At 53.3% G+C, this 26467-nt stretch overlaps 1 protein-coding gene across 2 annotated transcripts in view; it reads left to right on the top strand.

Moving 5' to 3' along the window:
* The window catches only part of AFAP1 (actin filament associated protein 1), a 90481-nt gene extending 65162 nt beyond the window's left edge, over positions 1-25319 (top strand). Inside the window, exons 10-17 of one of the 2 annotated variants that reach the window (XM_068975457.1) lie at positions 2708-2853; positions 9511-9628; positions 12560-12826; positions 15407-15521; positions 19881-20045; positions 21666-21856; positions 23114-23278; positions 25293-25319. In XM_068975457.1, the coding sequence (XP_068831558.1) occupies positions 2708-2853; positions 9511-9628; positions 12560-12826; positions 15407-15521; positions 19881-20045; positions 21666-21856; positions 23114-23278; positions 25293-25319 (1194 nt within the window). The remainder of the gene's footprint in view (positions 1-2707; positions 2854-9510; positions 9629-12559; positions 12827-15406; positions 15522-19880; positions 20046-21665; positions 21857-23113; positions 23279-25292) is intronic. The other variant, XM_068975458.1, reaches the window with a different exon arrangement.
* The last annotated feature ends 1148 nt before the right edge of the window (positions 25320-26467 follow it).

Raw genomic sequence — 26467 nt, 5'->3', positions numbered from 1 at the left:
GGTGCTGACTCTGACCCTGTGGGTGGGGCGTCTGCACGGCTTCCCTCCTGCAGAGATACTGTGTTTCCCATTTGTCTTTAATGAGCTCCACGTGGGAAGATTCTTTGAGCTGTCCTACCACTCACAGTTTTACTGACTTTTAGCATTCGTGAATGAGTCTTGCCCGAAACAGCTGCTGATGACGACTTCCTAATTCCATTCTTCCCTGCACATTTGTTGGTTAGTATCTACTGCCAGGGAGATTTCCCTTCCCCTCCTGTAGTTAGTCATTCATTCATTCATGTGTGTTTACATATCAGCAAGGGTACAGAGATTATCGTTGGACTCAATGAGTAGAATCCTTTATTGTCAGGATTTATCCTGGTCAGATTAACAGAATTGGTCGGTGGAAAGCCCTTCAAGCTATGTGACCTCTGCTATGTCCCTGAAATAGACACTGAAGTTCCCATCGTTCCGTGAGCTCTTTCCTCATATTATGCTGCACCAAGATATTCCAGGCTTATCTTGACTTTTCCCTGCCCCAGGCCTGTTGGAATCAGCCATGGTCCAGAGAGCTCTAGAGGACTCCTCCTGGTGGATGGTGGTGCTTAGAAGCCAGGATCTGGGTGGCGGGTGTGCTCAGTTTCTGGGCTGTCATAGGCAATTGTGTGTATGTTCATACATACATACGTTCAGGCGTGTTTGTTATATGTATCACACACGCATATGCACATGTACACACTTAGCAGTAGTAACAGTGTCAGTTGCTCAGTCGTGTTCGACTCTTTGTGACCCCTGTGGACTGTAGCCCGCCAGGCTCCTCTGTCCATGGAACTCTCCAGGCAAGAATACTAGACTGGGTTGCCATTTCCTTCTCTAGGGGATCTTCCTGACCCTGGGATCAAACCCGGGCCTCCTGCACTGCAGGCAAAGTCTTTACCATCTGAGCCACCAGGGAAACCCATATATGTATGTATACACACGCATCTCTACCTGAAAGTGAAAGTGCAAGTCGGTCCGTCGTCTCCGACTCTGCGACCCCACGGACTACACAGTCCATGGAATTTTCCAGGCCAGAATACTGGAGTGGGTAGCCTTTCCCTTCTCCAGGATATCTTCCCAACTCAGGGATTGAACCCAGGTCTCCTGCATTGCAGGCAGATTCTTTTCCAGCTGAGCCACCAGGGAAGCCCAATCTCTACCTATTTATCCACTAAAAGCCACAAGATCATAACTAATATTTAAATTCAGTATAACACCACTGAGATAGTTGTTAAAAGTCTGAGGAAATTTCTGCAAATGAACAGTGAGGAAAATAGTTAAGAGTGTAATAGTGTCCACGGCATCTTAGATATGGTGTTAAAATGCTTTTGAGAATGCTTAGATGAAATAGTTACGGACGCATGGCCGGAGGATCAGTCACAGACACATTCTTGGCATAGATTTTGTTTGGGGAAAGGCAGAAGACCAGTGAAGAGAACCTGTTTGTGGTTTTTTCTAGTATCCAGGTGTTCGTTTCAGCTCAGCAGTCGTTGGTCACATCCCGGCTCTCTGTGAGGCACACAGTTGGGACCCCTGCACTCGGTCCAGTGGCCCCATACGGCACTGGCCAGGCATGGTCTGGCGCTTGTACAGTGTCGCTGACCAGCTCCGTCAGCACACAGAAAACAGCTCCTCCCTCCTCAGCCGCTCTTCCTCCGAGAGGTTTTGTGCCTACCACGAGGCATATGTGCTTAGCTGTACTCTGATCCATGTTCAACTCGTCCAGGGTACAGTGTTGAAAACCCACTTTTCTTTAAGGGTTTAGGCTCAACTCACACATCTTTCTTTATATAAAGATTTTGCAACTTTTACAAAAACTTAAAAAAATTATTTGGTTTTCACATTCAGGTACCTCATAACTCTCTTTCCCATAAACTGTAAACATTGCTCACATATTTGATTAACGAAAGTATTTAGACATTTGAAATGCTATTGTGAATGTAACGTAATTGACCTTCTGAATCACATAACAGGGGCGGCTTAGAATTTTAATGCACTGAAAGATCTATTTCTGACTTGTAAATCAGGCAGATGACATTTGGGGAGCGTTTGAAATATCCTAAAAAAAATAGCATGCACAAAGCGGCCCAATGCTTGTCTATACAACTACACCTGTCTCCACACAACTACTATGAAAACGGAAGTGGGTTGATTTTCTGTGCTGTCTAGTCAGAGTGATAAAATTGCTATCGCAGGCCCACGTCAGAGACCACAGCAACGGCTCCTGCTCAGCAGAGGTGATGCCCACGGTGGCCGAGGCCTGACACGCTGTCCAGGTTAGACGCCTGTGGTTGGAGAGGCTCCTCCTGCTGCCCGGATTTTATTGCCAAACTAAGGAGGCTTTCTAAACAGCTTTCTGTGGCTGAGATTTAAATAATCCTGTTAGCTTCTACATCTTGCACCCTCGTGCCTTTCCCCAAAGTAACTGGGAGGCATTTAGTGCCTCTGGTTTTCATTTCCCAGGGCGTAATCGTTGCGCAGCTTCTGCACCAGGACTTAGCGTGAAGGCGGTGTTGATCCCGTGACGCGGGCAGCAACCGCACCCTCGGCGTCGTCTACGTCTGCACACGCCCCGTGTTACAGTGCCTTTCCTGTTGCGGTGTCTCTTTACCGACCCTTGTATGAAAATGTGAAAACCGCACTGTTACTTACATAAAATGCTCTTTCCGCCTCTTCACCTCACCAGGCATCTTCTTCTGAAGACATGGGCAGATGGATTGGGATTTTGCTGGCTGAGACGGGGTCCTCGACAGACCCCGGGGCCCTGCACTATGACTATATAGACGTGGAGATGTCCGCGAACGTCATTCAGACGGCCAAGCAAACCTTCTGGTAAGATCCTCTGCCGTGAGAAACGGCACTGGAGTTAAACAACTTTATTTTTTCCCTAATTTTTTCCCTTTTATGTAAGTATATAGCCTTAAAGGGGGAAAAAAGAAAAACAACTGAAGACTCTCCTTTTTTGTACTAATGCAGATTTTGGTGAAATGTTTGTCATTTCAACCATCTGTGTTTTCTATTAGAACAGGGTTTGGCAAGCTTTTTGAGCAAAAGGCATGACAGTAATAATTTTGGCTTTGCAGACCAAGTGTTCCCTGTAAAACTGCTCAGCTCTGCCACTACAGTCACACACATGAATGAACAGGCATGGCTGTGTGCCAATAAACCTTTATTTGCACACACAGGCAGTGGGCCATATCTGTCCCATGGACTGTAGTCTGCTGACCCCTGTATTAGGGAAACAGTTCTGTAAAGCAGAAATAATTCTCCTTATTGTATAAGTGAGGACTGCATTTTCAAAACCGTCAATCATATACTTTTAAAACTTCAATGTGATCCTTTTTTTTAAGGGCTGTTATGTATAAAAACGTTTAAAGAATGAGTATTTCTTTCACATAATCATGGCCAGGATAATTAATGCAGCAGTTCTCCAAGTATGGTCCATAGACCCCTGTGGGTGTTCAAAACCCTTTTCAGGCAGTCCCAAAGGTCAAAACTGTTCCCATAATGACGCTAAGAAATTATTGTTCTTCTTTGTTTCTGCATCAGCGATGCAGAAGGAACCAGGGGCAGGGGGGTAAGTTGGCAGGTGCCTTGGTACCATCTTAAGTGGTCGCTTAACAAGGTGCCATGACCATGGTCACCACCACGCCTTTATAGCAAAAGAAGGCGCTGGGTTCACATGAGACGTCCGTGGTCAAGCACTGAAATTGTTCCTGTTTCTGTGAAGGGCCAGAGAGTAGATATTTTTTATTAACTCTCTTGGGTCCACGTCTTTTTGACATCTATGAGACGTGGCAGGCAGGACACACAAAGCGCTTTATTGACTGAACTCTCTGTTGTCTTGAGGAAACGCTGTTATGCGACTGAGTTACTAACTCAACTAGCTCCTCCCCATCCCACCACCATTTTTTTTTCATTTTTACCGGAAAGAACAATTCACAGATGAACTATTGTTATTCAGATGTAGGCATTTGCAGACACTTTTTCAAAAATGGACCAAGCGAGCCTCTCATCTCAAGGGACGATGGCTTGGCAGTGTTTGTTGCCTGCAATGGAGTTGAACTTTCACTGAGAATTGAGAACTCTCGGAGCGCTCCATCTTCCACTCCGAGCCGACGCCTTCCCAGTACTCAGACTTTTGTGATAACATTGGTGATGATGTTAAGTGTGATTTTTGATATTGTGTAATGAAGTGTGTGCATTTCGAAGGTCTGCGTCAGTCATGCGCAGGTCAAAGATCCCTCCCACAAGCAAGATAAATGAATGAGTATCCATGCCAAAGCAGACAAGCAAGTTCATGGATACAGTTTCAGATTCTACATGGCAACTAATCATTAAGAAATTACCACTCGTTGAGTTTTGGTGTAGCATCAAGGAATATCTTCCATGACCTGGAAAAGCTGTTAAAAATACACCTCACTTTTCCAACTAAATATCTGTAGGAGGCTGGATTTTCTTCGCCTACTTCAACCAAAACAACATATTGCAACTGACTGAACGCAGAAACAAGTTTGATAATCCATTGTCTTCCACCGAGCCAGACATGGGATAGATTTACAAGCATATCAAAGAGTACCATTTTTCTCATTTTAAAAAAATTTTAAAAAGGTATCGTTAACATTCATAAAAATATGTAGAAATACAGTGGATTTACTCCTGTTACTTTTGAACGAATAAAGGCGAACACATTCCTGAGTTTCGGTTGCAAGTGTCGTCAGCCTCAATAGAGAGCACCCACGTAAACCACCTCGATAGTGAGTGCCCAGGTAAACAGCCTTGATAGTGAGCGCCCACGTAAACAGCCTCGATAGTGAGCACCCACGTAAACAGCCTTGATAGTGAGCACCCGCGTAAACCGAAGCCCTTCAGTCTTCAGTTGGGTGGAACATGGTGTAGAGACTTAGGACGCAGGAGGACTGCTCGTCTGCCGGAACACGTCTGCGAAAGGAAAACACAGCTGGTTCCTGTTTTGTGCCGTGCAGAGCAGGGGTTGGGCACCCTTTTCTGTGAAGGGCAAGTCAGCGGGCCCTTTCAGCTTTGCAGAAAGTGTTCCCCAGTACGACCACCCCGCTTTGTTACCATGCTCAGCTCCCCACAGTCGGGCAAAAGCAGCAGGGCGATCCTGGAACCAGTGCACGTGGTTGCGCGCAGCAGGAGTTTGCTGGGTCCTTTATGTAAAGTGATGCCCTGTGAGGTTACACCGGAAGGAGTACCGGGCCAGGAGGAAGGGACCTGGGTTCTGACCTGCTGCAGCAGGTACTAAACGGAAAGGTTTGAGACATGTCCTTCCTAACCTGTCAGCGTCCAGCTTCTTTTTGTAGAACACAGAGTTTAGGTAACATGATATCTGAAACTTGAGGCTCTCGTAGCTCTCATCCCCAAGTTCCTGCTTCCGTCTCTCTCATCCTCGGAGAATCTGGACTGGGGCTCGAGGGAGGTGGATTGAAACAGAGCAGGTGATGGAGTTGTATGATCAACAGGTGACAATAAACATACCAACAACACTTGACAAGCCCACCCGGTCCCTCGAAGACTCTGCAGTCCTTTGAGTAGGAAGAAGGTAAACGCAGATGTTTGCACTATTTGTCACTTTAACATCAACACCGCCATCTAACTTTTCCACACGAGTGGTGTTTGTGGGGGACTGGAGCAGTCTTGAATGGGGTTGTGGGATGAACATTAACTTAATGCTTGGCTAGTACGTGAACCGTGAACTTCCAGATGTTCAAGGTGGTTTTAGAAAAGGCAGAGGAACCAGAGATCAAATTGCCAACATCCGCTGGATCATGGAAAAAGCAAGAGAGTTCCAGAAAAACATCTATTTCTGTTTTATTGACTATGCCAAAGCCTTTGACTGTGTGGATCACAAGAAACTCTGGAAAATTCTGAAAGAGATGGAAATACCAGACCACCTGACCTGCCTCTTGAGAAATCTATATGCAGGTCAGGAAGCAACAGTTAGAACTGGACATGGAACAGAGACTGGTTCCAAATAGGAAAAGGAGTGTGTCAAGGCTGTATATTGTCACCCTGCTTATTTAACTTCTATGCAGAGTACATCATGAGAAAGGCTGGGCTGGAAGAAGCACAAGCTGGAATCAAGATTGCTGGGAGAAATATTAATAACCTCAGATATGCAGATGACACCACCCTTATGGCAGAAAGTGAAGAGGAGCTAAAGAGCCTCTTGATGAAAGTGAAAGAGGAGAGTGAAAAAGTTGGCTTCAAGCTCAACATTCAGAAAACAAAGATCATGGCATCTGGTCCCATCACTTCCTGGCAAATAGATGGGGAAACAGTGGAAACAGTGTCAGACTTTATTTTTTGGGCTCCAAAATCACTGCAGATGGTGATTGCAGCCATGAAATTAAAAGACGCTTACTCCTTGGAAGGAAAGTTATGACCAACCTAGATAGCATATTCGAAAGCAGAGACATTACTTTGCCGACTAAGGTCCGTTTAGTCAAGGCTGTGGTTTTTCCTGTGGTCATGTATGGATGTGAGAGTTGGACTGTGAAGAAAGCTGAGTGCTGAAGAATTGATGCTTTTGAACTGTGGTGTTGGAGAAGACTCTTGAGAGTCCCTTGGCCTGCAAGGAGATCCAACCAGTCCATTCTGAAGGAGATCAACCCTGGGATTTCTTTGGAAGGAATGATGTTGAAGCTGAAACTCCAGTACTTTGGCCACCTCATGCGAAGAGTTGACTCATTGGAAAAGACTGATGCTGGGAGGGATCGGGGGCAGGAGGAGAAGGGGACGACTGAGGATGAGATGGCTGGATGGCATCACGGACTCGATGGACGTGAGTCTGAGTGAACTCTGGGAGTTGGTGATGGACAGGGAGGCCTGGCGTGCTGCGATTCATGGGGTCGCGAAGAGTCGGACACGACTGAGCGACTGAACTGAACTGAACTGAAACAATAAATGTCTCTCCCGGGTGGCCCTAGTGGTAAAGAACCGGCCTGCAAATGCAGGAGACGTGGGTTCCGTCCCTGGGTCAGGAAGATCCCCTGGAGGAGGGCATGGCAGCCCCCTCCAGGATTCTTGCCTGCAGAATCCCCATGGCAGAGGATCCTGGCGGGCTCCAGTCCACGGAGTCACAAAGATGTGGACACAGCTGAAGCGCCTGAGCAGGCACATGTATTTCTGTGTCTTAGGTTTTGGGTTAACAGGTGGCATGTGGCCTCGTGTCTCATTTTTGTTTCTATGTAGCCAACAATGGATTGCAGGAACAGTGTCTGGTCCAAAGGTGAGGGACCTCGTATTTGGTCTTGGATCCCAGAGACCTAGCTGGGGGGCCCAGGTCCCTGTCTGAGAGATAATGGGCAGCCTGGCTGGTGGCCGAGATCTCTTCCAGCTGGGACAGGACATCCTGTGTGTCTGTGACCTCCAGTTAGGTCCTGTGGTTCAGAAGTGACCTGCTGGTGTCTGTTCCTAGTGAGCGAGCTTCTGCCCCACCCCTTGTGGTCCATGCTCCCTCCTGGCATCTGTGCCCAGTGCCAGAGCACGGAGACACAGACCAGGCAGGAGACAGCCCCTGGGTAGGGCGTCTGTCTCAGAGCAAGGAACAGCCCTGTAGTGCTCACGGGCATTGGATCATGTCGGGCCACAGGCAGCCAGTGGGGCTGGGGTGGTGATCCTATGGCGTGCCTCTCATCACCAATCCTTCACCCCCAAAATACCCTCTAATGGGGTATTTAAACCAGAAAACGTTAAATGTGTATCTGAAAGCAAATCAAACCTGTCTTTCTTGTATTCTGTCTTTCCTGTACATTGTTGTTATTTTGTCGCTAAGTTCCGTCCGCCCCTTTGGCAACCGCATGGACTGTAGCCCGCCAGGTTCCTCTGTCCACGGGATTTCCAGAATACTGGGGTGGGTTGCCACTTCCTTCTCCAGGGGATCTTTCTGACCCAGGGCTTGAACCCATGTCTCATGCACCTTTTCCTAAATATATGTTAAAGTATTTTAATACAGAACAATCATATGCATTTTTGTATCAGGAAAAGAGTCACTTTGTGAGATGGCTGTGTGTCCCGGGTGGGACTCGCGGTGCGTTCTGTGTTCTCCCAGCAGAGGGCAGCACTGGACCCAAGCCACCTTCCCGTGGGGAATGCAGGTTTACCCCCAGGGCGGATCCTGTACAGCCCCTTCCTCTCATTCTCTCAGGAGCCAGGAATCCCAGGGCAGCTTTATCTCAAATGTCTGAGAGGCAGGTCTCCCCTTCCCACTTACTGCCCCCAGCTTTGCTCATTTGCCTGTTTTTTAAATTCATCTAGTTACCGTAGAAATGTAAGATCTCAAGAAAAAGCAAAATTCGAAAAGACAGATTTTGTTTTGTTTTGTTTTAAATTTCAGGCTGTCTTAGTTTTTCGAGTTGGGAAAATCGGAAAATCTCTAGGGTAATTCCTCCCTAGGCACTGAGGTTTTTCACTTGTACCACGAGCAGACCGTTCACACGTGCCTGCCTTCCCTGCTCCCTTCCTTCATATTTGTTGAGCAGCTTTTATCTGCTGGCTGCCACCCCGGCCCATGAGGGACAGAGCTGGGAGAGGCCGTGTCCTCCTGAAGCTGAGGTTCCGGTGGGGAAGGCAGACATCACTGTGTCACGTGTCAGGGGATGATTAGTGGTAGGAAGGAGCAGGGACAGCAGAGAGGTGCAGAGGGGGAAGGGGACGCTGTTTACTTGGGCTGATCGGGAAAGAGGGGTCTCAGAGCTGCAGGCAGAGAGCCGCTGGGAGCCTGGGGTGAAGAGCAGGAGGGGTGGGGGGCGTGGGGAGTGGGCTTGGCGCTTGGAGCCTCGCAGGTCACCAGCACTCATGTGGGCCTCGGAGCCACCGTGGTGACATGGCCTGCCCTGCCCCCCGAGGGCTGGGGGTGGCCACCCTCAGGCTCCCAGAAGTTCAGGGTGGGGAGGGCAGAGGGGAGGGAACGAACACTCAAGGAGGAAGCAAAGCTCAAGAAAGGCCGTGGGATGGACGCTCTAAGCTACTTCTAGAGCAAGGTCCATGAACTTGCCCTGAGAAGAGCCGGAGAAGAGATACTTCGGTTTTGCAGGCCAGATGGTCTCTGCCTTCCAGAATTACCAGGCTCATGAAAAAGGCATGTGGGAAAAAAAGAGACACTGACAGCTTATCAGTGAACGGTCCCGGTAAATAAAGGTGTTCTGGTCAAGCTTTATGGGCAGAAGCAGGCTGAGCCCCTGCTATAAACTGCTGAACGCCGGGTTATTTGTGGCACACCAGGCGTGTGCAGGGCCGCTTTCCGAGTCCCCGGCAGGCTCGTCCCCGATCTGTGCTGCAGTCCCAGGTACAGGTGACGTCCCGTCCTGCAGGTGAGGGTCCGCCTTGATGGCTGTAGAGCCCCTGGTCCTGCCTGGGTCCTGACGTTTCTCCACCCGCAGCCCCGGACAGAGCCCAGGCACCGGTCAGCGCTCCCGGAGGCTCGGTCATCCCCCGGAGGGCTGTGACCCGCTTCCTCTCTTTCAGCTTCATGAACCGGCGTGTTCTGTCCACTAACCCCTACGTGGGGAGCTCCTCCAACGGCTACGCGCACCCCAGCGGGACGGCGCTTCACTACGATGACGTTCCCTGCATCAGCAGCTCGGTGAGTGTGGCGGGCAGAGCTGGGGGTCGGCTGTGCTGGAAGGCGGGCGCCACAGGTCCCTGTGACTTCCCCTCCTTTCGGCCTAAACGAGACAGGCAGGATGAAAATGACACCCCATCTCTCTTGTGTTTGACACCCTGTTTGCCTTAATCCACGTGTGAACACGAGGGTCATTGGCATCAGAAGCCAGTTTACCATCTGCGTCAACGCTGTTAGCCGAACACCATCAGAAATCTCCATCAGAAGGGAGACGTTGCCACAGGGGAATGACTGAATCGCTGGCTCCGGACACCTTCCTGCATCCTCAGGGTAGCTGGCCTCCGAGTAGCTGGGACTCCCATTGGTGGAGGAGAAGCCAGCCGGCTGGCCTGGCCTGCAAGGCCATGTTCGAGTGTGGATTGAGATGAAAGGGGCCCCTTGTTAGGTCAGGGGTGTCAGGGTACGGGCAGGCTTGGAGATCCCGTCCCAGCTGCAGAGCCCAAAATTAGGGAGTCCAGCCTGAGTCCAGGGCGGCTGGGACACAAGTGCTGTCCCACCCATCAGCCCAGGCCATTCGCCCCCTTGCCCCGCATCCCCACTCCACCTTCAGCTGGGGTCTCCAGGACTGGAGGGGCTCTGGTGCACGCTGTGCCTGTAGCCACCTGCCCTGCAGAGCGGGACCCAGGAGCTCGGGGACAGCCCCACAGGAGCAGGTCCCAGGCCAGGCACTAGGCCCTTCCCCAGGCGGCTCGGCTCTCAGGGTCCACTTGCTAGTCTTGGGGGAGCCTCCCCCACCGTCGTAGAACCAACCACATGGGACAGTCTGCTCCTCTGAGCCTTTGGCCTCAGCCCCAGATGTTTTGAGAACACGCAACCCTGCCTCTGTCTCACTGCCTGAAGGCCCCTTTGTGAACCTTGCCCCCAGAGGGGTTTCTCCCAGGGCGCGTGGTGGGCGGAGCAGTGTAGAGAAAGCCAGGACCTCCATAGATGCCCGCCTGGGCCCCCTCGTTCCAGTTAATGCCACGCAGGTTCGGGCACCCCAGGAATGAGCACAGCTCCCGCTGGCCCAGAGCTGAGAAGCTGCCGGCTCCAAGACTGTACCGAGGAGGCATTCCTGCATGCGCGTCACTGGGCGGGCGGTGTGAGCGAAGGAGCGTCGCGCTTGCAGGCATCTGACTCCCTTGCTTAAGGACTTCCTTGGAATTCAGGCCTCTCTTTAGACTGCCGCTCCCCTTCCTGGGCGCTGTGACCAGGCCCTGTTTTGGAGGCGCCCTCACTCCTCAGTTTGACAAAGTTCACGCTTTGGAGCCACAACACCTGGCGTTTTAGCAGCGTGTCAGTTTCAGTAATTCTTTCCCTTCACGCTCTCCCCGAGGCCTGGATGAAAGTGCATCTCGAAAAGGATCTCCTGACAGGCGCGCGCGCACTTTTAACCTGCAGGTGCTGTGGAGTTTGCTTTCCATGTGACCTAATCCTTTGGTATTTTAGGAAGAGGATGGTCCCGTCTAGACCATTTTAATAACCCGGGACAAATATATGCTAGGTTGTCATTACGAAACACTCACATCCGCGTTTATCTGCGTGTATTGTTATTTTTAGATTATAGATGGGTCCCCAGCACACAAAAATAGACGCACTGAAGTGACTGGAGCGGAACGAAAACATTCCTACAGTGAAATTTTAAGCCTTTTCTATTTTTATAACAAAAGACCGTAATTGCATTCTGGCAGAAAGGAGCTCTGCCAGGGTATAAAAATAGACTAAAATAAGTATAGCACATGAATTAATATTTTCTCTCTTTTAAAATGCAAAGCAATTTATAAAGACCTTTAAAACTTAAAAGAATCTGGCCGTGGTTGTAGGTTTGGGTTTTAATTTATACTTTAATGTCCATGTTCTAAAGTGGCTTGTAGCTATTTTAATCCTTTGTATAAAGGTTTTCCACTGAAGTAATGCCATTGTATCAATTAATAGTTTGAAGCATCCTATTTTCTATGATGATCTGACTTCTTTCTTGTAACAGCTTGTGATTTTGGCCGTCGCACTTTCTTCAGGCCTAATCAAGTATGGGATGCCGGTGATGCTGGCAGTCATGTGACCCACAGAGCCTACATCCCGAAGCCCGCCTGGCAAGCTTGGAAGGGTCCGCGGGTGTTCTGTGCCCAGCCCTTCCTGGCCTGGGGGGAGCCTGAGGTGCAGACACTGAGGGCCGGGTAGTTACGGGCACGGCTCTTCGCTCCGGCTCTGCCTCCTACAGCGCCTCCTGAGCTCCGTGCCTTAGTTTCCCTTACTTTGTAAAATTCCTGGCAGAATTCCATGCATCATGCATCAGTTTTACTGTGAAATAAGATAAAGTGCTTTTCTGGGATCTTAAACTCACTATTGACCAGGGGACTTTTCTCAGAAACCAACGCCTATCACCGGTAATCTGTTGTGTCAGTGAATATTGCTACGTCTCCCGTCAGCAATGCTCAGGTGATGAAGGACGTATTAACACGTCTCTGATCAAGAAGTTAACACATTTTCTCAGGAGAACCAGAGCCCCTGATCTCCGGATGGACCCCAGTTCAGCATCCTTTTCCTTAAATCACGTTGTTTCTGCTTCCTAGATCAGGACTTCCAAAACCCGGTTCTTTAAAGACGTGTCAGTTTTGTTTTTTCATTTCCCCCCGAGCTTTAACAAACAAGACAAAACGAAAATATCATTAGCCAATAACCCTGGGAACAATTTAAGGAAAAAAAATATCTTACGTCCCCAAAGGTAGAAAAGCTCTTCTGAATCGGTTCACCTAGTTGTGTGTGTGCGTGTGTCTGTGTGTCTCTGTGTCTCTGTGTTACTGACAACAATGTGGGGCATGCATACGTGTTCTGGGATGCTTGCTAATAACATCTCAATGTGCTCTGCTTCCTGCGGCCGGGGAGCCAACTAACGACGCACTGTGTGTGTTCCAGTGGGGCCCCGAGGACGACGTTCCCGCTCCCCGCGGCCGAGGCCTGGGAGAAGAGGTGCTCTATGATAACGCCGTCCTGTACGATAACTTGCCGTCTCCGAAAATCTTTGCTCGCTACCCTCCCGCTGACAGGAAGGCTGCTAGGCCGTCTCCTGACAGGCTGTCCTGTAACCACTACAAACACCCTGCCTCCTCCGGGCTGCCCTCCTCCCCGTCTGTCACTAACACCTCTTCCGTGGGGAGGGCGTCTCTCGGGCTCAGCTCACAGGTACAGCACCCCCATTCTGTCGTCTCCTAGAATCTCTCAGTCACGCTTCTCCTGCAGGGCCTGGCAGCGACAGAGCATCCGCCAGCTCGCGGTCAGTGAGCCCCATCGGGGTAGAGCGCAGTCTTCCCCTCAACTAGAGTACGACCTGCAAGTGCCCTCGGCGTCCGGCCACCCAGGGACGGGTCATAAGAAACGCAGAGCTTTAACCATGTTATGTACCAGCCTGACTAGTTCAGGGGGCTGCCCTGGCGACTCAGAGGTCAAGAACCTGCCTGCAATGCAGGAGACCTGGATTCAATCCCTGGGTGGGGAAGATCCCCTTGGAGAAGGAAATGGCCACCCACTCTAGTATTCTTGCCTGGAGAATCCCACGGACAGAGGAGCCTGGTGGGCTACAGTCCGTGCGGTCGCAAAGAGTCGGACACAACTTACTGACTCAGCAGCAACTGCTAGCCCGCGGTTGCGCTCTGCTTGTCTTTTGCCTGTGCCTGCCTCTCTCTCCATTCAAAGTTCCCCAGGGAATTCTGTGAGTTATGGTGATTAAAGGCAAAGAATTAGAGAGGATGGGGTGGTAAGTTTTCAGATTTTTGAGCTGCGGGTTCCTTTCCTGTGTTTTTGTTGCATGTACTTGGGTGGGCTCCACTGGCAACTGCTTTCAGACCTTTAAGCAGGATTAATCCCAGGATTACAGTAGGCGCCCATCATGAGGATAGGAGTATACTCCCTAAAATGGAGTAGGCAATAAGGCTCTTGGATTATCACTGAATGGTCAGGAATCTTGATATTGAGCGATTGTCCATCCCACACCTGATATTTGTGGCAAACCGTGATGTTTCAGTGTAAATACTAATTTTGTGTTTGCATGCATTTAAACTAAGATCACGTGGTGCCTGGAAGAATACTCTATAAACATAAAGCACAGGACCACGTTTTAAATTATTTTGTTTTCCCTCCAGTTTTGGGGGTAATCTTGAGAAAATGGTGAATGCCAAGTAAGATCCTAGAATTTCAGAGTGTGATAGTGCACAGTGGTTCTTCCAAACCCACTCTTTTCATCAAAGTTACGTAGGAAGATTTTTGTGTTTTATTTCTAACAATAGCTGGAGATGCTGATTGAGCGAGCCTGAGGGCCCAGGCCAGTGCATCTTCAAACATAAGTACTTTATGAGTGAAAGCGATGTGAAAGTCACTCAGCTGTTTCCGACTCTTTGCGACCCCGTGGGCTGTACAGTCCATGGAATTCTCCGGGCCAGAATACTGGAGTGGCTAGCCTTTCCCTTCTCCAGGGGATCTTCCCAACCCTGGGATCGAACCCAGGTCTTCCACATTGCAGGTGGATTCTTTAGCAGCTGAGCTACCAGGGAAGCCCCTGATACTTATTTATGAGCACTTACTTAGGTGAAAAGTCTCACAGGTCACATGCTTCACTTACTAGGTGAAGGTATTGACCTGTCTTTGTATTGGTATTGGAGTTCACTTTGGTAAAAACGATGGGACAAAATATCATATCATATCAGTGTCCCCTGATTCGTTTGGAATCGCTTGACACGTGGCTTGTTTGTGTTTCGTTTTTGTTCACGTTACTTTCAAGTGGGCAGCACGTTTGCTAGTCGCTTTCCTTCAGTCTCCATGCCCCCATTTGGCCGTTCAGTGGGCCCGCTACACTCAACACACACCTGCTGTACGGGCACTCTAGGTGTGGGCGCTGTGTCATCTAAGCTTTTTAGGAGCCCTGTGGGTGGCATCTGTGTCTTTACGTTTTCAAATGAGCACGCGGGCTCAGCAAGCGTTCATGAAGTGCTCAACACCTCCTAAATGATGGAGTGGGAATTTGAAGCCCCCACCCTGACCTCCCGCAAACCCAGGCTCCCAGCAGTAAGAAACGTGCGTATGGAGGAGCCTGGGCCGGACGTGTACTGCCAGCCTTGGCTGTCTAACTGGATCCGTGGCCCAGCTAAGGTGCGCACACATCACTTGAGCGGAATGCAGCCATCAAAGAAGTAGGGGGACATTGAATTGCTCTAAAGTCCTGCAGTGAGTTAAAATGCAGTTCATACTGTTCCTGTATTTAGCTTCTGCTTCCTTCCTCAGACCCCGTGGGTGAATCAAACGGTAGTTGTTTATCCAGTTAGGACGTCAGTAGAAAGGCCTGGGAGCTGGAGACTTAAGTGCACACGCTCTGCTCCTGCCCCAGAGACCATTCCTGCACAGTAACAGCTGGTTATCCCTGGAAGCAGACTGTCAGTAACCTCGGCCCAGTGCCCTCAGAAACCCACAGTCTGTGCCAGTGTCTTGATCGGCGTGTGCCACCTCCCAGTAGAAACTGGTGACTTTGGCGCACTCCAACTGAGGATATCCTAGGGTTCCATTTGCTCTGAACCTCGGTGCTAGAACCTTCTTAGGTGCTCTGGGAAGTTCACAGCCTTCCAGGGTTGGGAAGCCAGACCGGTGTCTACCAAACACCTGTACTTTTTTTCTGTGTGTGCCACATTCAAAAGAGTCAGAGACTGAAACAGCTGACTGCAAAAAACCCAGAGGTGTTCCCTTGTTTCTCACTCTCCCATGTGTTTATTTCCACAGTCGAAGGGTAAGAAGCCCCCCATGGCCTCCAATGGCGTCATGGGCAAAGGCAAGGCTCCGAGCGGGCAGCAGAAAAAGCCTGACTCGGCGGCTGGCGTGAAGCGGACGCCTTCAAGTAAGTCGACCTTCCGTCTCCCATGTTCTGGCTTTGGGTGCGGCGTGCAGAGCTGGGGCTTCGTGGCCATCTCCCTTCCCACCTGGGGAGGTGGAGGGTGCGAGGTCTTGGGGGGGGCGGGGTGGGCGGTTGGAGAGAGAGATTCGTTCACACCTGGACCCTTCCTTGTCTGCTGGGTTGTGGAATGGCCGTGACTTTTAACCTGGCTCTTAGGTTGCTGCATACAGGAGCAGACACAGCTGGTTCAAATGCAGACTTGCTCATGCGTGTTTGCCCTTGAGGTAGTTCTGGGTTCGGGAGGTGGTGCTGCTGTGAGGGACCCTGGTCAGTGGGTTGGGCTCCTCTGTCTGTGTCCCCGGTCTACCGAGTGAGCCGCTTGGGTTGAGTCTCATAAGCTGTCTGAGCTCACTGTCTGTGTGTGGGAGGCATAGACGCGGTCAGCTGGGGCCTCTGGCTGAAACAGCTGGGGTAGTGCGTGTCCCTCAGACCGTGGGATTCTTTCAGGGTCTGTGAGGAGTCCTGCTCCCCCCACCCCACCGTGCTCTCTGTCCTGCCGTGTCGTCCCCCCGGCCCCCACCCCGGATCGGGGAGGTGGCATGGTCCATCCCACTGTGCGAGGGTAGACGCAGGCTCAGGGAGTTGATGAGGCTCACTGAGGTCTCCCCGAACCCGTGCATGGACCGGGTTTCCAGGCTGCAGATCCGGCAGGGGCCAGACTGAGCAGAAGAGCCCGCCTGCGCCCAGCGTCCGTCGTGATCCGCAGACACATGCCTCCGGGGGCTCGGTCAGCGGAGGCATTTGTATTTGCTTCAGCCTCGGCTGTATTGGATCGCTCTTCAGCCAGCCAGTCGGGCAGGGGCTGCAGATGGAAGGCCAGGCAGTGGGTACCCGGGATTCTGTCCCCGAGGGTCCTGCAGGCAGACGCTGCTCCAGACGGGCCTCAGAGCGCGGGCTCTCAGCGGGCCCGGGAGTGCCTCGCTGAGTGTGGGCCTGTCGGGGAAGTTTCCCCGGGAGGAAGGTGGGAGTTAGGAGCTCAGTCTGACACGACCACCTGGGAAGCTGGGCTGACACATTCTGAGCTGGGCTCGGCGTAGCTGCCCCCAGGTAAGTAGCCCCAACTCGGGTGACTCGGCACCTGGCTGCCGACCACGCTGAGTGCCGGCAGCTTGATTTCAGACTCAGCACGCGGCAGTGAGATGGCGCTTCGTCCATGGCCTCGGGTGTACACAGGCCCGCTGTCGTTCCGGGGCGCTCGTGGTGCCTGCCCTGGGGAAGCACGGGCCTCCTGTACGTCAGCTCCCCGGCTCTGCCCTTCTCAGACACGGTCTCACTCCCCCTTGGGCCTCGTTGTCGTCCCTTGTTTAAAGTGCTCTTTCTAACCTCGTTTTTTCGGGCAGACCTTATTTCCCTCACGAAGTCAGGTGTACTTACGCTTTTCGGCCCACCTGGGGAGAGGCAGGTGGGGGACAGAGTAGCGTGTCTGTAGTCCCCTGTGCTGTAGAGCCCGGGCCGCAGGAAATCTGCCTCCTCCACCTCTCAGCACCAGCTCCTGTTCTGTTTCCCAGACAGTTGCTCTCCTTGTCTCATGAGGCCTTCGGTGGGGAGCCCTTGCTACCTTTGGCGGCAACCAGTGATGAAAGAGGAGAAATTGCGGTGTGTTTTTGTGTTTGTCAGTTGCTCAGGCTGTTGCGTTGCATCCCGGGTGGCGTTTATTTCACGGGGACTGAATGATGGCAAGGGGCGGTCTGCGACTGCACACAGCTTTGTCAGGAAGCAGCTTAGATCGGAGCAAGCGGCCGCATTTGGACTGCGCGCTGTTTGTAGAATACGCGGTATCCACCCCTCCCACCCCCCCACCCCCCCCCCGAGAGCAGTGCTTTTCTTTCAAGCCTTTTTAGGATTTTCCTTTTTGACATGGGCCATTTTAAAAGTCTATGTTGAGTTTCTTAGAATATTGCGTCTGTTTTATGTTGTAGTTTTCTGATCCTGAGACACGTGGGATCTTTGCTCCCCAAACAGGGATTGAAGGGCCCGCCTACACTGGAAGGGGAAGCCTTGACCCCTGGGCCGCCAGGGGAGTCCCTTACGTTTCAGGTGGTTGATTTGGTCATTCTCATGCTGCGATCCTTTTAATATCATCCTTTGGGGCGGGAGGGTGTTGGTGGGTTTTTAGTGAGGGGAAGATTGAGCCAAGATGGATGGCTGTGCACCTGCTTCCGTAAATGCAGTTTCACACGGTCACCGTGGTTTTCCTTGCAAGAACTGGTGAATGCTGGGTTTAGGAGAGGCGCTGGCAGTGGCTGGAAAGGGCTCACAGTTGCCTGGGAGGGTGGACAGTGCTCTGGGGGCTCCCTTACCGCTGACTGGGATGAGAGCTGCCTGGGGGTGTCCACCACGGCCCGGGCGTCACGTTGTCCTGTCAGAGGGAGGGGTTTAGCACAGGCGTCGATTTTTTTTTTTTTTTTTTTAATGCACAAGGTAGGCTTTAGCACTTCTGCTTTATGGGGGCTGAAGCTGAGGCTCCGGGAGGTCAGTTGCTGGCCCACAGTCGTGGCCTCTTCCCCGGCCCACTGCCGTTATTACTGACCGTGGCACCCCTTCCTCCCCGACGGCTTCTCCCCAGAAGTCATTTCCAGTCTAGTGCCAGTGTCAGGCATGCAAATAAACCACTGTGGTATCTCGTGGGATGTGAGCTCCCAAGGCCGGGGGTGCGGGAGGCCTTGAGTCATGTCAGGTGTGAGCGGTCAGCTGCGGGGGCGTCGGGAGACCGTGGGAGCTACAGAATTGTTCCATTGCTCAGTCATGTTCCACTCTGTGACCCCATGGACTGCAGCACGCCAGGCTTCCCTGTCCTTCACTGTCTCCCGGAGCCTGCTTAAACCCATGTCCATCGAGTCAGTGATGCCATCCAACCATCTCATCATCTGCCGTCCCCTTCTCCTCCTGCCCTCAGTCTTTCCCAGCATCGGGGTCTTTTCCAGTGCGTCAGCTCTTCGTACCAGGTGGCCAAAGTATTGGAGTTTCAGCTTCAACATCAGTCCTTCCAATGAATATTCAGGACTGATCTCCTTTAGGATGGACTGGTTTGATTTCCTTGCTGTGCAAGGGACTCTCAAGTGTCTTCTCACAGAATTGTGAGCCTTGATTATTCTGGTAAGGCCAGCATAAATTAGAGGATAGAGCACAGGCTCGGGCTTTAGCACGATATTAGCTAGTGGTGTGATGTTGGCCAAGCCTGTCCACTGTCCTTAAGGCTAGTTTCCTCTCTGCTCAGTTATCTGCTCTCGGTGTTTAATGACCGTTTACCTAGCGCTCGTTCTGTGCTTGCTCAGAGTTCTGATGAGTGTTAATTTACCCTCATAACAGCCCTGTGAGGGCGCCCCTGGTAGCTCAGCGGTGAAGAAGCCACCTTACAAGGCAGGAGACACGGGAGGCTCGGATTCCATCCCTGGGTCGGGAAGATCCCCGGAGGAGGAAATGGCACCCTACTCCAGTATTCTTGCCTGGAAATTCCCACGGATGCAAGGAGCCTGGTGGGGTCCAGTCCACGGGGTCGCAGAGTCAGACATGACTGAGGGACTATAAACAGCAACCACCACCCTGTGAACTGCCCGCTCTCACTCTCCCCGTCGCGCAGGTGAGGAAACGGAGGCACAGGGCAAGGCAGGGCCTTGTTGGAGGCCACACAGCACGGGTGGCAAGTTGGGGCCCCCACCCAGGCAGTCGGGCTCCAGACGCGGCTCTGCGTGCCCCTTCACCTTCTCACGTGCCCACGTACCCAGCAAATTCCTGTTACGATCTCTGTCCACACCAGGGGCCAGCCCTGCCACCCCAGAGGGGGCATAGGTGCCATCAGAGTCAGTAGAAGAGTCAACAGCACCGTTGTAAGGGTCAGACGTGACGGCGCGAGGCCTGCGTGCATTAGGAGATTATCTCTGGCGCCGATAGACCCCTCTTCTCAGATTGCAGAACGTTTTGTTCACTCTCGACCTTATTGAAGAGTATACGTGGAATCCTGTCTCGATGGGAGGAGTTAAAGAAAATTTCTAATATCCTTTTATATTTTTTTGCCTTTTCATACTGTCCCTGGGGTCGCAAAAAGTCGGACATGACTGAGCGATTTTGAACTGAACATTCTGTTTTCATCTCTGAAATTTGTTTCAAAGAATATCGGATCATCGGAACCAGTCACTTTTCTGTTTGGTTCAAACTTGTCCTGTTTTTTTTCCTTGTTGGATTAGCAAAATGACTCGCTTTGAATTTATTGTATGGAGCTGGAGGACTAAACGGGCTTTATGAATTGGCCCGTCATCTGCTTGGTTAAACCTTATTTCCTACCGATGCTTTCTATTTTGAAAGATGCCGACCAGTACAAATATGGCAAGAACCGGGTGGAAGCAGATGCCAAACGGCTGCAGGCCAAAGAGGAGGAGCTGCTGAAGAGGCGGGAGGGCCTGCGAGACAGGCTGGCCCAGCTGCGCAAGGAGAGGAAGGGGCTGAGGGCAGCCATCGAAGTGAACACAGGTATGTGGGGGCCCCCTTCCGTGGAGCCAGCGCCTCCGCCCAGGGTCTGACCCTCACCAGGCTCTCATCCTTCCACGCGGTGCTTCTCGCAGTTTGGAAGCCTTGCTGGAAGCCTGGGCAGGGGCCACAGTGTGGCGTAAGGACCAGGCCTCTACTGGGGCCTGGGTGGGTGCCGGGAGCTGTCCCATCCTCGGGTGCTGACGGCCGAGTTGTCGGGGGCATGAGCCCCAGGGCTCCAGAGCTCTGGTCCCTGGCTGTGACGGGGCTCTCAGCGGGAGGACACGTCGTCCGCAGAAGCCCAGGTGGGAGGCTCCCCCGTGGGGCTGGAAGGAGCCCCCTGTTCCCTGCAGAGGGATCAGCAAGAGCGGGGTGGTGGTGGACTCGTGGATGGGATCTGGGAAGAGCCCAGGGGGACAGGAGCAACCCCGAGGGGTCAGGGGGGAGGAGGGCACCCCGGTGCGGACTGCAGCCCGTCTGTCTCTAGGTCAGGCCTGTCGTCAGGCCTCCTCCCCCGGGAAGCTGGGCGAGCAGTGCCAGGCTCTGGGGTGGGCACTGCAAAAACGTCAGTCTGCTCTGCTCAGGGCTGAGTCTGATCCTGGTGCGAGGATGACGCTGTCGACTGTGATCCTTTGGCCTCGGGCCGGGGGTGGGGGTGAGGGGGAGGGACGCAGAGACCAGGGCGGTTTGGAAGGGAAGCCCCTGCTTTCCATCGGCGTCTGTGCCAGAGGAGCTCCAGCCATCCCTGACTTTGTGCCTACGTGATTTTTTAAGAAGGAAAGCACTTTCAGAGCTTAAAGGATGGGAGGCCGGTGTGTGCCAGTCTGAGACAGCCTGTAGGAGGGGCAGGAGGTGGTATCTCCTGTGAGACACCCCCACCCCGACCCCGGGACAGGAAAAGGGATCAGAGGCTCAGGCAGAGACCTGAACAAGAGCCCCCAGGTCAGCAGGATGGGAAGAGAGTCCTTCCCTCTGTGTTTCCAGTTTGCAGGTTAGTGAAGATGCAGACAGATTAGACCAGCTTCAGGCCTGGAAGAAGAGAACCCTTGTGTGCTGCCAGGCACCAGGCTGGGGCCATGCCCATCAGTCAGTTAATCCTTGGGATCAGTTTCCTTATCTGTGCAATGGGCACATTTATCTGCCCTCCTGTGTCACCATGACACATTTCAAATAAGATAAATAAAGCGAATGTGCTATATTCTATGGAGATGTGAGCTGTATTAGCAAATAAGGTGACTCAAGAGTAGAAAAAAATGAGAACAGAAAAATATTCAGATGTTTCAAGTCAGTGGCACCTTTGGGAGCCACCTGGTCCAAATTTCTCAGTTTTAAAATGAGGGTATTGAGGTCCAGGCCCCAAATTCCTGCCATTTGTGAGAATCAGGGTCTTCTGCTTCCCAGTCCATATTCTCCCAGCTACACAAAGGAGGGCATTTGGGAAGGGACCCTGCTCCTTTCAGGAACTGCTGGATTGGAGTTTGGTGGGAAAAACTCTAGTTGGGTGGGGAGCAAGACCCCCAGGGTTGGGCCGAGCGCCTCGCAGGGGGTCCCCAAATGTCCGTCCTCGAATGCTTGGAAGTGTTTGCCTTCAGCTGGAGCAGTAGTGTTCCTCTGGGATTCCAGGCAGGAAGACCCAGGTGGTCCTGGAAGAGAAGCTGAAGAAGCTGGAGGAGGAGTGTAAGCAGAAGGAGACGGAGCGCGTCAACCTGGAGCTGGAGCTGACAGAGGTCAAGGAGAGCCTCAAGAAGGCGCTGGCCGGTGGCATCACCCTCGGGCTGGCCATCGAGCCCCGCTCAGGGACGTCCAGCCCGCAGGTACAGCCCGCCTGCTCCCCGGGAGAGGGGCCGGGCACGCTCTCCCAGGTCGCGACCCATCCCCATCCCCCAGCACCAGCCTCGCCAAGACACAGCTCACGTGTCCACCTGAAACGCGCTCTTGGCCGTGTTTCAAGGTCACGGACCCTGAATTTTTTCTTCTCTGTCTCACTGAACTTTTTTTCAAAGGTGGTGGAAACCCCAAGTTGTTTCCTTCCTGTTGGCAAAATCTGGGTATAATATTAGGTTGGTCAGGTTCTTTCCGTCTGATGTCGTGTCTCTGGGCGCCGATCGCTGCTCTCGGTGTCTGGAGTGACACCACGTTCTGGGACCCTCCCTTCCTCTCGAGGGTCTCCCACTCAGCCCCCTCTTGCCAGCTCTCCTTCCCTGTGCCCTACCTCGGGTCTGCTCCTGTCTCTGGAGTCCCCTCCTGGGACCCCAGAGCTGCCATCTGCCCGTGTGCGGCTCTCAGCCTCATCCCCACCCTGACCACAGCCTGGGAACAGTGGCTGCCAAGAGGCACACCTGTCCTGGGGGAGGGCACGGGCTGCCCCTGTCAGGGTCCAGCTCGGCTTCCCGGGGGGGTAGACGGAGCAGCTCCCTCCTCCCCACCCCCACCCCACCCCTACCCCTCAGCCAGAGTGGCCTTTGAAGGCATTTCCAAGTGAAGCAAAATGTGGAGAAGCTGGCTGCAGCCTCTAGGGGGGTTCTCAGCCACCCCTAGGAATGGTCACTGAAGCACTGTTCTCCTAAAACGACATTCTGTGCGCTCTAACCAGTGTCTTCCATCACGCATTACGCAGTGAGCACAGGGCAGTCAGTCCTCGAGACCTCGTTTGGGAAAGGACAGCAAATTACAGGAGCAGCTTGCGATCTCACGGGGGACCGGGCGACTGCAGGTTCGCTCCGCTCCATCTCAGGACTTGCTCTGACCCACGGAGACCGGGCTGTAAGCGGTCAGGCATCCTCCGGATTGGTCTGTGGCCACTACCAGGAGCCACACCCCACGGCTCCAGCATCCGTCCTTCTAATACATGTTCAGGGGTGGTTTCCTTTAGGATTGACTGCACTGAGCTCCTCGCAGTCCCCAGAGACTCTCGAGTCTTCTCCAGCACCACCGCACAGAAGCACCAATTCTTCGGTTGTCATTTCTGCCTATTTCCCAAGCCCGCTTTCTTCATTAAACATTTCCCTCATGGAAAATACTGCTGACCTGGAACCCACGCCTCACCCAGCGCCTCCTCTTTCTGTTAACAGTCTCCAGTTTTCAGGCATCGGACTCTGGAGAACTCACCCATGTCCAGCTGTGAGACCAGCGATGCAGAGGGCCCGCTGCCCGTGAACAGTGCGGCCGTCCTGAAGAAGAGCCGGCCGGCCCCTGGCAACTCGCCCTGCCGCGGCCACGTGCTGCGGAAAGCCAAGGTGAGTGCCTTCCCCGCCCGCTGGGGGAGTGGCGGCGCTGAAGGGGTGCAGGTATCCTGGGGGGGCGGCGACCCCAGCGCTGCTGCAGGCAGGAGGGGGGCACTTCAGCGCCGAGTCTGTTGGGGATGGTGGGGGGCTGAGGAGCCAGCATGGCCTCCTGATTCGGTTCTGCCGCTGCTGTTTGTTAGATACTGTACCACGAGTATCTTCTCAGTTCTCTTCTAAGTCAGACCCTCCTTCAGGAAGCCGTCCTTTCAGAGTCAGAAACGGCCAAGGCCTGGTCTCTAGGCCCGCACCATCTGTTGTCAGGAAAGCCTGCAGCTCTGGTTTTGCCTCCTGGCTTCTTCTGACTTGTGTCTTCACTGATGAAGCAGAGATTGGCCAGGTGACCAATGGGATCCTTAAGACAAAAAAAAAAAGTCGAGGCATGCTCTTCTCCAACCCCTCCCCGGCCTCCCCCCACCTCACCCCATAAACCTGTGCCCGAGGGGCCATCCCGTCATGCCTTTCAGCCGTTCGCTGGCACTGCCCACTGAAAAGTTTTGATGCCAAACTTAGAATCTCAGAAAATTAAACAACAACAAAAAAGCTATAGATTATCAAAGTACGCAGTTCTGGGTGGCGTAGCTGACAGTGTGTGCTGCGGAAAGATCCTACTTGGTCCAGTCGCCCTACTTCGTCCGGGTGAGTTTCATTTGTCCTGAGGAACGTGGAGGCCGGCCGCCCTCCCCTCTCTCCCTCCTGTTGTCAGGAAAGCCTGCAGCTCTGGTTCTGCCTCTCTGTGCTGCCGTCGCCTTTGTTCTCTGGCGGTTTTGGAGCCCCGTGCAGATCGGCTGGGGAGATACAGTTTTCTGGAAAGTGGGTCTGGTGTTTGATGAGAGCCAGTGTTGAGCACTGGCCGCAGGCTGCCCTGTTCATGGGCGGGTCCGTGATGGTGGCGGTTATAAATAGCACCTGCACTGTCTGCCTTCGTAGCACGCGTGTTTGACCGAGCCTGTGTGTGTTGGTAAATTTGGAGAAAAGAACGATTGTGCGCCATTTGTTACTTTGCTTCAGTTCAGTTCAGTTCGGTTCAGTCGCTCAGTCATGTCCAACTCTGCAACCCCATGGACTGCAGCACGCCAGGCTTCCCTGTCCATCACCAACTCCCAGAGCTCACTCAAGCTCATGTCCATCGAGTCGGTGATGCCATCCAACCATCTCATCCTCTGTCATCCCTTCTCCTCCTGCCTTCCACCTTTCTTTAGCATCCGTTAAGTATTCTTAGTTTGCATAGGAATATGTTTTGCCTGAGAGATATTTAGAATCGAGCTGTCCCATAAAGTCCCCCTAATTATTTGCAGAAGGGAAATACGATAAAAATATTCCCTTTTTTCCTTTACTGCCAAAGAAACCAGCGTATTAACCCCTGGAAGGCCCCATCTCGCAGGCCTGCCCTTGCCATGCAGAGGCGCATGCTCTGTGCGTTCCCCTCATGATAAATGTAAACTGTGGTTTTGGCTGCAGCAGACTCACAGCTGGCCACTCAGACCAGCCCAGGGCCTCCCTGACGGAATGGGGTTGAGCGGAGTTTTCCCGGGACTCCCGAGCATAGTGGCAGGGGAGCCGTGGCTGGAGGAAAGGGGTGGTGGCCCGGCCCGGCCTCCGGGAGCGTCCATCCACCTGTGAGTGCGTCGCACATGTGGCCTCTGCTCCCACGGTTGCCTTTCTTTCTGGGACATCCTGGGTCCTCATCGAGAGCCGTCATCCCAGGCAGTGTTCCTAGGGTAATACCCGACTCCCGAAGAGGGCTGCTCTGAGTGTGAGAGGGTGTGCCCCTGAAAGCCGGGGAGTGGCAGGTCGCCTGTCACGGGGCTTCCCAGTGTGAGGAGGGCTGACGGGCCCCGACGTCCAGCTCTGGGCAGCTGCGTCCTCCCCGTCTGGGCACCAGCGCGTGCGGGAGGCAGCCTGGCCTGCCCCGGCCCCGGGCGTGCCCTGTGGACCTGTACATGCCCCCTCTCCCCTCGCTTGGCAGGAGTGGGAGCTGAAGAACGGGACATAGAGCCAGAGGACACCCGGCCCTCGCAGCGTCGAGTGACCGCCCTGCGACTGCGCTCGGGCGCCAGGACCCAGGCCCCAGGCCTGCCGCGCATATCCTCTCTACTGTATAATGGTTCCCTTTAAAGAGATTTACTTGTAATGCTTTGGCTTCCAACTTCATTTGTGAAAAGACAGCAAAGGGCAGAAGGTGGGGAGCCTCCCCGCTCCGGCAGATGAAGAAGCCACAGCTTCCCGCCCAGGTAGATGGCGGCTTCCACTCGTCCCCGCCCCTCCAGACCGAAGCCCCGCAGGGACCTCGACGCGGACACGCTCTGCACGCTGGGCACAGCGTGGGCCTCCGGCTGCCCGCTGCTCGGTCGGGCGCCCTGGGGACACCCCCCACCCCCCCACTGCCCCACGAGTCTCACCAGCGCCTCCCACATGCCTGGTAAAGTCACCACGGAGCTATGCTGTGAAGCAGTTTGTCTGTTTTTACACACCTTTTATGAACAGATGACTTTGTCACCAGGACGCTTTTTAGACCTTAAGGAAACGTCCTTTCTGCGTCCTGGGTTGCACCTAGCGCCCAGGGCTTGCCAGAGCCTCTGGGTCACATTTTATGAATGGTCTGTCCCGCTTTGGAAGGGCGGCAGAGGGTTTTGGTGCTTCACGTCGTGTGTGTCCTTTCCTGCTTTTTCTAGCATCCACGCCCCCTGCGACCCCCTCAGAGCTGGCGGGTGGTCTCAGAGTCCTGGGCGGCCTTGGGGTGACGGACACACTCGTTCCCCAGGGGCCTGGCTGCCAGGCAGGGCCTCTTGCAGCATCACTGTCTGCCTCCTGTGGGATGTTTCTGGAGCCTGAGATGTGATAGGGACAGGCCCATCCACAGGCTGAGGTCATCGGGGTCTGAGGACCAGGCCAGCCCTCCTGTTTGCAGAGGGACCTCTCAGGAATACTCCTTGTGGGAAGCGTGGCCACTGCCCAGGACAGCCATCAGTCACCCCGGAGGCCCCTGCACGCTGACTGAAGGACCAGTCACACGTGTGCACGGGCTCTCTGCCCCCTGCCGCCGGAGCGGGCCTGGCATCCACTGCCCCGCGGGTGTTTGTCGTCAGATACAGGAGCAGGAGGCCAGCAGGCAGCGTCCTGAGGCCATGTCCTGGTGCTCAC

The sequence above is a fragment of the Capricornis sumatraensis genome, chromosome 7 (assembly GCF_032405125.1).
Source record: "Capricornis sumatraensis isolate serow.1 chromosome 7, serow.2, whole genome shotgun sequence".
Classification (NCBI taxonomy): domain Eukaryota; kingdom Metazoa; phylum Chordata; class Mammalia; order Artiodactyla; family Bovidae; genus Capricornis; species Capricornis sumatraensis.
The sequence above is the reverse complement of the archived record's forward strand: the minus strand, read 5'-3'. Positions and strand labels throughout refer to the sequence as shown.